General features: G+C 58.1%; 1 protein-coding gene across 1 annotated transcript; it reads right to left on the bottom strand.

Annotated features, from left to right (window-relative positions):
* LOC116625348 (uncharacterized protein CXorf49-like) lies at positions 1–4266 on the bottom strand. Its single transcript, XM_032393830.1, has 5 exons — positions 2770–4266; positions 2045–2198; positions 1412–1491; positions 1101–1146; positions 1–299 (listed from the first exon to the last, which is right to left on the bottom strand). The coding sequence occupies exons 1-5, from the start codon at positions 4264–4266 to the stop codon at positions 259–261; spliced, it is 1818 nt and encodes a 605-aa protein (XP_032249721.1). The 3' UTR covers positions 1–258.
* Positions 4267–10826: the final 6560 nt, after the last annotated feature.

Here is a 10826-nt window from a genome sequence, read left to right as displayed (position 1 = left end):
TTGAAACTGCTGTGAACTGGGGCGGGGAGGGGGGCAAAAGAACAGGGAGAGGAAGCCTTGGCTGAGGGCGGCCAGGAGGGAACCGGCTTGGCCGCAGCTCCCCGGCTCCGAAGGCACCAGCTGCCCCTCTGGGACACAGATGCTGGGCTCAGCCGGCCCGACAGCGCAGGGTCCGGGAAGAGCCCGAGCCAGGGCCAGCCCCCGGCCCTGCCGCCAGCCACGGCCATGCAAAGGGCAGCGGGGTGTGTCACGCTCCCTTCAGAGGCTCTGGCCCTTGTCAGTCAGGGACTGCATGGCTGCTGAAACAGAGACAGGCGTCAGCACGCCCTCCAGACACGGGGAGAGAGAAGCCCGGACCCCGACCCCGCGGGGAACCGCCGAGCCCTGCGCCCCGAGATCCCCTCCAGCCCCGGGCCTGACTCCCTCACCCACCACCTCAATTCCATATGGACACGTCCTCTAAGGGAACAAACTGCGGCCAGCACTTCTCCAGCTTTGGGGCACATCGGACTCGTTCAGCCTACGGAACAGACACACACACGCGCACACACGCACACGTACACACACGCATGCGTAAACGTACACACACGTGCACACGCGCACATGCATGCACGCACACGCACACACGCGCACACATGCACATGCACACATGCACACGTCCACACACATGCGCGCGCACACACGCACACGTACACACACGCACAATGCACCTGCATGCACACACGCACACATACACACGCACACGCACGCGCGCGCACGCACACACACTCGCACGCACGCACGCCTTGCAAGCCGTATCAAGGAGCAGTTAACGGGAAAATGAAGGAGGCATCTGCAAACGTCCTAAAAGAGGGAGACCTCTGTTGGCACCGGCAGAGCGCGCACGCAGTCGAGGCAGGGCTTCCCGTTCGTGCACACACCCAGCTGCACACGCACAGCAGGCTCCGGGCCAGGCCTGCCAGGTCCTGTCCCCACAGGAATGCCGGTCCCTGGGAGGCCGCCTGCACCTGCAGCCCATCCTGGGTTCCGCACCAAGGACCCCCCCCAGCCCCCCAGCCTGCCTCTGCCCCAACCCGGCCCCGGACCGAGGTTCCTCATACCAAGCTGCTCTTTAAGGTCGTCTATTTCCCTCTGTAGCACCAGACACTAGGCCCGCAGACAGCAGAGAGAGAGAGAGACACAAACCATTAGTATCCTCTGGCTTCCTCTCTCCTCGACCTCCCCCTCTCCCACGGGCACTACGGCCCCAGGCCCAGTGGCTAGACCCGCACAGGCTCCTCAGTGGAAAGGGGGCGCCTTCCCTCTGCGGGGAGCGGACGGGAGGGGGGGAACACCTATGTCAGTCTAGCCTGGACCTGGATCCCACCCTCCGGTTTGGGCCCGCATTCCTAGGAGCCCCGGGGAGCGTTACCCGCAGACAGCCCTGCGCGCCAGCCGGTGGTTCCTGCTGCCTTCCTGGCCTTGCGGGCTGGCCCGGCGGCTCCTGGTCACCTGCGAGGGACAGGACGTCCGACCCAGCTTCCCAGGCCCCCAGGGAGCTGCAAAGGGCCTCCACGGGGTGGAACGTGAGGCAGCACCACCCTCTGCTGGCCGCAAGCGGCCCCTGCTCTGGCAGCAGCTGCAGCCTTCTCTCGGGCCCGCCCCCCCCGCCCCCCAGGGCCAGCCCATCCTTGAAGGTGGCCCCCCCCCCCGGGACTGGGGCTCTGGCTTGGACTCTCCCAGAGCGGCAGCACGGCCAGCGCCTGGGACGAGCAACGTGGCCCAACAGGACGGAACAGAATCTGAGGCTCTGCTCTGCGGAAGGTCTACGTCCGGGGCTGCAGTTTGGGGCGCTGCCACGCAGAACCCCTGCTGCACAAACCCCACGCGGGGGAGGATGTGGCTTAAGGCCGGTCCGTCGAGACCCCATTTCCTGTGGGAGAAGCTCCCCTGGGAGGGAGGGAGGCGGGGAACAAAGCTGAGCCCCCAGCAGAGCCGGAGCCAGAGGCTTCCCTCCTCATCCCCTCCCTACCCCCCGCACTCCTGTGACACCCACAAGACTCACCGGCGAGGGCAGGCCCTCTGTGCAGGACGTCTCCCTGGCTCAGGGCCAAGGGCTCCGAGCTTCCTGGAACTTGGGGGGCTCTGGTGTGGAGGTCACCGCTGCTGCACACCCTGCGATGCATGCACGAAGATGGGCCTGGCCTCCGTGTTGGAAGCTAAAAGAAAAATTTCTCACCGACCTGGACTTGGGATGTGGGATGTGGTGTGTGCGTGTGAGTGCGCGCGTGTGTGTGTGAGTGTGGGTAGGCGTACACACGTGTGCACGTGCGTGTAGCAGCTGGGGTGAGGCAGGGAATAGGGAGGGGAACTCAGAGGCTGGTCTGGCTGGCGCTTCCTCCCTCAGTCAGCCCCGGGCCAGGAGGCAGAGCTGAGCCAGGGAGCAGAGCAGGGCACTGACAAAGCCCAGGCGTCTAAAGACTGAAGGTTCGTGGACCAAGCCTGGAAATCAGCTACCAGCCCTCCCTTCATCGCGGCCCCTCCCTGGGGGAAGGAGGCAGGAAACGGGCCAAGGGTCCGGAATGGTGGCGGGCACACACGCACTGCTACCCTAGGTTAATGTCTGCCCCTGAGAAGACGACCCACGACGCGCTCTGGCGTGCCCGTGATCCCAGTGACCCAGGGGCACCCACGGCAACCCCTGAAGTAGGGACAGAGGGAGCATGGGTAAAGAAGTGGGCAGAGGGGGAGGGGAAGGGCACCCCGAGAGGAGGAGCATGGCCTACTCACTTGGCCCTTTGGGAGGACCGCGTCTCTGTTCGAGTCACTGCCTTCTCCCGCAGCGGCCGCCACCTCTGCCTCCCGCATCCTCCTGGCCACAGATTTCTTGCCGGCGGCGCCTGCGTGCTTGGACTGTTTGGGTCCCGAAGGGACCAAGGAATACCTCTTGGACCTCCCAAGCAGCGGGACACCGGAGATTGGGGGGAAGGTGGCTGGTTCCGGGGGAGCAGCCGACACTCTCTGCCCCCAGGAAGGGAAGCTTTTGCCCGGGACCACTTTTGAGGCCCCCCCTAGGCATTTCTTCTCCTGGGCCGCCTTCCTCCTCGAGGGGGCCTGGGGCAGGCCGCCTGCAGCAGCAGCAACAGCAGCAGCTCCCCGGTAGCTGGGCCTGCTCTCCCCCTTCCCCCAGACCACACTTGGCATTTTCTTAGAGGAGGCGATGTCCAGCTCTCCAACGGCCGGCCTCTCCACTACCGAAGTGAACCCTCGGGCAGCGGAGGTCAGGAAAGGGCCCGGCACGTGAAGGAAACTCTCCCTGACGTGGAAATAAGCGTGTCTGGCTGTGTCCCCGGGATCCTTGGGGCTGCTGGGCTTGGCTGAGCCGCCTTCTTTGGAGTGAATGCTCACCCTCATCAGCTGTATCTCGCTGAACTCATCTGAGGACTCGGGGTCGGAGGGCAGCCCGCCGGGGCCTTCGGCGGCCGGGGGCCGCTGGCGATCCACCCGGACGGTCGACGGGCCCTTGGCGCCTCCTGTCGGGTTCCCCCAGGCCCGGCCCCCCTCGGGCCCACCGACGTGCAGCGGGGCGGCGGAAGGCGGCCGCGACTTCACGCGGCCCAGGGCGAGCGCGCCTCGCCCACTGGGCCCCGCCTCGAGGCCGGCCCAACCGCCCGACGCCTCCGCGCCGCAGCTCTCCGCGGACGGCTTTCTCCGCAGGCCCAGGGCCTCGCGGTCTGTCAGCTGTTGCGCCGTGTCCGCCGCGGACTCGTCGGCGAGGTGGCACGCGTAGTCCCGGGCGTCCCCCTCGTCGTCGGCCGGGGAGCCGGGGCGGCCTTCGCGGCCCCACAGCACCGGCCCTCCCGCTTCCATCACTTCCCGCTCGGACTCGAAGCCCTCGGCGTCCGGGAACCCGCCCTCGCCCTCGCCGCTGGGCGGCGGCCCCAGATCCAGACCTCGTGCCGGGGCCCGCGGGGCCCGGGGGCCGGCGGGGAGGACGCTGGCCTGCCCCCCGCCCTCCGGGCCCAAACCCGCTCCCAAGACAGACACCTCCTCCGGAGCGCTCATGCCGGCCACGCCGCGCAGCCCGGGCTCGAGGGAGACGATCTGCCCTGGTCCCGGCGCGACAGGCCAGAGCGGAGAGGCGCCAGGCGATTGGCGCGCGACGTGCGACGGGAGCCGCGAGGCCTCCTGGCGACGCAGGCGGGCACCACAGGCACCGCACGAGATCACCTCAAACAACGCGCGGCTCTGTGCGCGCCTCTGACGCCTGCGCCGTGGCCTCCTCATTGGTCCGCGCTCCTCCTTGGCCCTCCCCTTGTTGGCCCGCCCCTCGAGGCCCTAACCAATAGGGTCGAGGTCCTTTGGTTCGCCCTGGAGCCGGTCGCGGGCTGGGTGTCCGCGAGTCCGGGCGTTGGTCCGGCTGTTCGGGTCCCGCCGCCCCTGGGCCAGAACCTGCTTTCCACTTGGAGTCACGGCTCTGAGCCTCCGTCTTCCCCATCCGCCGAGCCCGGTGTGCCGGCACCTGTCTCGGGGGTCGTGGGGACGACAGGTCGGGACGGAGGTGAGGCACCTAGCGCACAGAGGCTTCACCGGCTTCTGTTCCACCGCGGCACTTAGGACCCGATGGGCAAGGGGGCACGGGAAGCCCGCAGTCAGCCATCGGGGGACGGGTGGCATACTTTCCCCGCGAAGGGTCCGAGAGCAAACGTTGTCATATTTACGTGCCTTTGGGTCTCTGTCGCAACCCCTCGACCACGCTGGGCGATCAGATTGGTCCGTGGCTCTGTGCCCAGGGAACTTTATTGGCAGGCGGGTTTGGCGCACGGGCTGGGCTTTGCCCCCCTCCTCCCGGCCCCTCCTCCTCTCCGAGGCAATTCAAAAAGGAGGAGGGAATCCCAGTGGCCAGTGCACACACCAAAAGTCGCGCACCGTCGCTAATCCCGGAGGTGCGAACTAAAACCTCAAATCGGTGTTCACACACCAGACTTTCGACGATCAAAGACCTGAACCATTCCAAGGGCGGGAGCGGTTGTGAGCAAACCGGTGCTTTTGCCCACTGCTGGGGCTGGGGGTGGGGGTGGGGGCGGGGGCGGGGGCGGCGCAGAACAGCCCTTTGGGAGGGTATTTGGCAGAATCAATGCAAAGCAACTTACACAAGAGGTACTACATGCCTGGCCCTCACGTAAGCGCTGTAGTTGACTAGTCACGCATCCACAAGACACTCCTAGAGTCGGGGTACCCACTATTCCCGCCCTCTTCCAGGGGAGGAAACGGGCACTGAGAGGTTCAGCCCCTCGCCCAAGGTCATTAGGATTGCTGGGATCCCTGGCAGGATCAAAAGCACGCAGTGTGGCTCCCGAGTCCTCGCTTTGAGCGGAAAACCTTAAAGCAGAGAAGACGCACATTCCCTCTGCCACCCAGCAAATCTGCTGCCGGCTACTTCTCCTGGAGACTCGCTCGTTCATGTAGCGGATAAGGAAGGACACGTGCACTAGGACGTTGGTGATGAGAAAAAACTGGGAACGCTCTAAATTCCCATCAGTGAGGAAATGGTGCCTCTCACCAGGCAAGCAACGGGAAGTGTGTGCATCCCGAAGACTTGAAAGGCGGCAGGCAAAAGGAACGCGAGAGGCCACGTTCACAGATTTCAAAGCACCCTCGTGACTGAATAGAGCAATTTGGAGGTCAGTGGAGCTGGACACACATTTGTAAATAATGAAATGAAGAGAAAACAAGAGCCACTCCTATATCGAGACTACGTAGAGGTGTACGTACAAGTATGTCGAAAGGTCTGGAGCAAGGCACAACTAAGTAGGCCTAACGGTGGTGGGGGCCGTGGGGGTGGGGCGCCAGTTGTCTCTCAGATTTTCCTGAAACTACCCGTCCCCAGCTTCTCTGAGCTGAGCAGTCCTGATAGCTGGGCAGTGGTCCCTGCTTCCCTTGGCTTCTGGGAGGTCCTGGCGTGTTAGAATTTCCCTTGCTTGCCACCCAGCCCCTACTCGAAGGGCCCTCCGTTCCTTCCGTACTTTTCCGTCCTCGCTTTCCCATTCGTGCTCCTCTGTCTGCCCCTCGCCTCTCCTTCCCGCATCCTACTCTGGCTGATCCCCAAGAGAGGCCTGGGGTGCCTGAACACTCCTTGCCTGCGTGAGCTCCAAGGCCCAGTGTCACTGGGTCTGCGCCTGAGAAGCCTGTGGTGCTGGAGAAGGTTACAGAGCCGGGGAGACTGGGCACACTCTAAGTCTGCGATAAGCCTCCTCCTCAAGCGTGCCCCCCACTATCCCTGCCTGTGTGTGAAAAACGCCCTCTCCCACTTCTCCCATTGACTCTTAAGGTCATGGTGTGCTATTTCAGACATGCTAAAATGGATCACAAGGGATAGAGCAGAATCTCCTCTACCCACCACCCTCCTAGGAAACATTGCCGATGGATCCAGTGGAGGCCTCCTTGTCCCTCTCCCCCACAGACAGAATCCTAGAGCCTTTTCACACCTTCCCCACTCTCCTCATCCCTGGGGCTCTCCCACCTCCTCTTTGGTTGCATCCTATAGGTCGCCACTGGTGTCCATAATCTCTGCTAACTCTCCCCCTTCAGCCTCGCCAGGATCCAATATTGGTTTCGGCTCACCTGTTCGGTCTGCGGTGGGGACCTATGTCAGAGGATCCACTTGGCCTCCCCCACCATGATAGCTTCTTACCCCACAGAGCAATGACCCAATGTGGGGGTTTTTGCCCCAAGTGCCACGTGTATCAGTTGTCAACCCGTGGACTGGAGAAGTGACCCCTGCCTTGGTCCATGACTGGATCCCTATCCCCAACTCCTTTTATTTACCAGGGTCTCCTAAGCCCCAGTCTAACCAGGCCCCGCAGTGACACTTTGGGGCTCCAGAATCAATGTCACCTCAGACCGTGTCCAATCGTCCTAGACACGTCTGGGTATTCCTCTTTCCCCAGGGCACCGTCACTTGAGAAAGGGCAGTCCTTTTCTGTAGAGAAGGACAGTGGCATCATAAACAGTATATATACTCACCGCCTGGTTTCCAGACCCTTCCTCCTCAGGACTCCCCCACCTCTTCAGCCAGTGGGGCCGGTCTCAAAATCGGCTCCGGACCGGGAACTGAGCAACAAATCGTGACTCTTTCCTGGGACGACCACCCTCTTTTCTCTTGCCTTTTTCTGGCTGTCATTACCCCGAGGGAGCCAGGCTGTCGGAAGCATCCTCTCAGCTCCATGCCTGTCAAGCACTCTCTCTCTTTTTTTTTTTTTTTTAATTTTTTTAAAGATTTTTTTTTTTAATTTATTCATTTGACAGAGATACAGAGAGAGATTGCATGAGCTGGGGAGAGGGGGAGAGGGGGAGGGAGAAGCAGGCTCCCCGCTGAGTCAGGAGTCCGATGTGGGTCTCGATCCCAGGACCCCGGGATCATGACCCGAGCCAAAGGCAGATGCTCCACCATCTGAGCCACCCAGGCGCCCCAAGTCAAGCACTCTTGACTGCCCCTCTGACCTTGCCGGTTGTTACTGCAGACCTGGTCTCCTGGAGTCTCTTGATCTAGAGCCACCCCTGCCCTCTATTACGTCAGAATTCCATCGTTCCCATGGATGGGAATGCGCCCAGGCCGGGACCACTTTCCTTCCGTCATCTGCATCGGCCTGCAGAGGGGAGCAGCCGCTGAGCTTCTTGGTGATGCTGGGGCCCCCTCTCACCAGAACACCCCCGATGGCTTTGGTGAATGGTGTGTCCTCTCGGCCCTCCCATGGAGCATAACCGTCTGGCCATGTGCCCGGCCTCACGGGTTCTGTCCGTTCCAGCATGCCTGCCTCACTCAACCCCTTTGTTCCTTCCTCTGCCACCTGCTGGTCCAAGGCAGGGACTCGCGCTTCCCTCCCTGTGGGCCATCACTTCCTTAAAGCTTTGAAGGGCCACTCTGGTGGTGAATTTACTCCGTCTCCTGGAGTCCCTGCCAGTATGGGAAATCCCGTGGGACGACATCGTGCCCCCCCACTCAGTAAAACCTGCTTATCCAGTCTTCCCTTTCCTGTCCTCTTGATCCGGCACCCTCAAAATCCAATCCCAGGGATATTTCCCCTGCTCCTACCAGTACAGACCGGCTATTTCTTGCAACTCCCTCGGCGTATAATTTCTTCTCTCCCTTATCAGGCTTGGCATATCCCCAGCGAGGTTATGGAGAGAAGATCAGGGCTTCCACTGGGAGGGGCACCTGTGGCTTTGGCGGCGAGCATTCTCTGTAGCATCTATCGGCACATGCTGGGTCTTGCTAGGGAGCGAAGGGCCACCCTGGAAGCTCTGAGACCTCAGGGGGTGGGGCCCCGGAACAAAGGAATCAAAGGGCATATGAGAACACATCTATCTAACACAAAAGGTGGTAGTCCCGGAGAAACAGAGGCGCAAAAAGACACGAGAAATGCATAAAACTCATGGCAATACATCATCTGTAAATTTACCCCTAGTTTGAATGCATTAACCGCGAGGTACAGAGAGGATCAACCCGGTGTGAGACCCTGGGGATTCAACTGTATGCTTTGGGCGGGGGATGTACTTCCGATAACGCCCCAAACCCACTGAGGGAGAAAGGACCGAGGATGATCTACTGAGAGTTCAGCAGCCAGCGTGTGCTGTCCTGGCCATGATCACAACAGACAAAGTGGGCCTTTAAGGCAGAAAGTGTTCCCAGAGATGGAACTGGACATTTTACCATGATAAAAGGATCCACCGATATGGGAGACATCACTATTGTAAACTTAGATGCACATAAGTACAGAGCCTCAAAATACAACAGAACTTGACAAAATTGATGGCAGAACTAGAGCATTCAACGGTGATACCTGGAGGCTTTAATACTCCGTCTCAATAATTGACAGAAGGACTAGACAGAAAATTCGCAAGGGTGTAGAAGACCTCAACAGCCGTGTCCATGAACTTGAACTAACTAACACCTACAGAGCACTCCATTCAACAGCAGTTGTGTACACACCCTTTTCTTTAAAAAATTTTTTTTTATTTAAATTCAATTTAGTTAACATATCCTGTATTATTCGTTTCAAGGGTAGAATTTAGTGATTCATCAGTTGCACATAACACTGAGTGCTCATTTCATCACGTGTCCTCCTTAATGCCCATCACCCAGTTATCCCATCCCCCACCCGCCTCCCCTCCAGAAACCCTCAGAACTCTGTTTGTTCCCTAGAGTTAAGAGTCTCTTATGGTTTGCTTCCCTCTCTGTTTTTATCTTATTTTATTTTTTCTTCCCTTCCCCTAGGCTCATCTGTTTCTTTCTTCCAGTCCACATTCTTTTCAAGTCCACATCACCATTTTCTAGGATAGAACATCCTGAGGGCCATGAATCTAATCTCAACAACTTTGAAGGGATCTAAATTATGCAAGGATTTAGCGCTGTGGTGGTAGAGGTGTGTGAGAGACTCAATACCGCCTAAGGAACGCTTCAAGGAAAATGATCTTGGGAAACAGCCAGCTTTTGGGACAACCAAGATGATTTGGGGAACATCTAGAGACGTTGAGGATATTGGGGTCCTTTCTGATCACTCACCCTCTTCGCTCTCACCTGGTGACTTTGCTTCCCATTTCCCTGAGAATAGAGGGCAACCAGTAGAAAACTTCCCTCCTTCCTCCTACATGTGTCCCTCCATTTGGGATCACTGGTACCAACGTACAATCATGTCATTCCTCCTAACTTAAAAAAAAAACAAAAACCCTCTTCTGATCCCACTTTCCATTTGAGCTACCCTACATTTCTCGGCTCAGCCTTACAGAAAAACTCCTTTTAAAGAGTTGTGTCGGGGGGGCGGGGCGCCTGGGTGGCACTGTCCGTTCTGCATCCGACTCTTGATTTTGGCTCAGTTCTTGGTCTCAGGGTGGTGAGATCGAGCCCTGTGCTGGGCTAGGCTCTCAGCCCGGAGTCTGCTTGAGATTCTCTCTCCCTCTCCCTCTGCCCCTCCCGATCATGCTCCCCTGCCCTCTCTCTTAGATCAATAAAGAAATCTTAAAAACATAAAATGTTGTTTGTACTCACTGTATCAACATCCTCTCCTCCCATTCACTCTTCCTCTCTTGTTCAAATTTAGCAAAACGTTACTGAATGCTTGCCACGTGCTGGGCACTGTTCTAAGATCTGGAGCTACATCGGTGAACATGACTAAAGGAACTTCCATTTCTGTCATAGTCCTATCAGCCGTCTTTTCCAAATCTTCAAATATCTTCCTTCCTTTGTTCTTGGAGCATGCCTTCCAGTCTTTATTGGTTGCTAAGGGTGCTGCATCAACCTAGAACATTCCTTTGCTAGACCCCCAAGTGCGGTCTGGGGCCTCTTGGAACCCACTTTTTTTGTTGTTGTTCTTTACTACAATGCTTTTGATGGGATACATCCTCCAGGTACTTCCTGAGAAAAGGCACATGGTAAGTGACTTCTTTTGAGACTTTACATGGGCAAAGTTTGTCTCTATCTCATACTCAATTGATACCTGGATGTATAAATTTTAGGCTGAAATTTTCCCCCAAGAATTTTGAAGGCATTGATCCACTGGTTTTTTTTAAACTTCCAGTGTCACTTTTGAGAAGCCTGCCATGATTTTGAAGGCTATTATCAGTCCCAATCCTGTTCATGGATAAATTTGTGCAATCTTCACCACAATCAGTATATAAAATATTGTCATTATATTTAAAATCTCCGTCATTCTGCTCTTTGTTTTCAAACCCTCTTTCCCATCCTAAATCTATGCTAACCAGTGATATGTTTCCCCTTCTTATATTTTTACCTTTTCCAGAATCCAGAATACAAACATAATGATACCACATGTAATCTTTTGTGTCTG

This window comes from Phoca vitulina, unplaced genomic scaffold (assembly GCF_004348235.1).
Source record: "Phoca vitulina isolate PV1807 unplaced genomic scaffold, GSC_HSeal_1.0 scaffold77, whole genome shotgun sequence".
Classification (NCBI taxonomy): domain Eukaryota; kingdom Metazoa; phylum Chordata; class Mammalia; order Carnivora; family Phocidae; genus Phoca; species Phoca vitulina.
This window is presented reverse-complemented; position numbering and strand designations above follow the sequence as displayed.

Bases quoted from the DNA above. Each gene is read 5' to 3' on its own strand.
- LOC116625348 (XM_032393830.1), bottom strand. From the start codon at position 4,266: ATGAGGAGGCCACGGCGCAGGCGTCAGAGGCGCGCACAGAGCCGCGCG. The intron at 2,199-2,769 runs GTGAGTAGGCCA...TTTTTCTTTTAG, and splicing joins CGGTCCTCCCAAAGGGCCAA to CTTCCAACACGGAGGCCAGG. The intron at 1,147-1,411 runs GTAACGCTCCCC...CTGCGGGCCTAG, and splicing joins GCGCGCAGGGCTGTCTGCGG to TGTCTGGTGCTACAGAGGGA.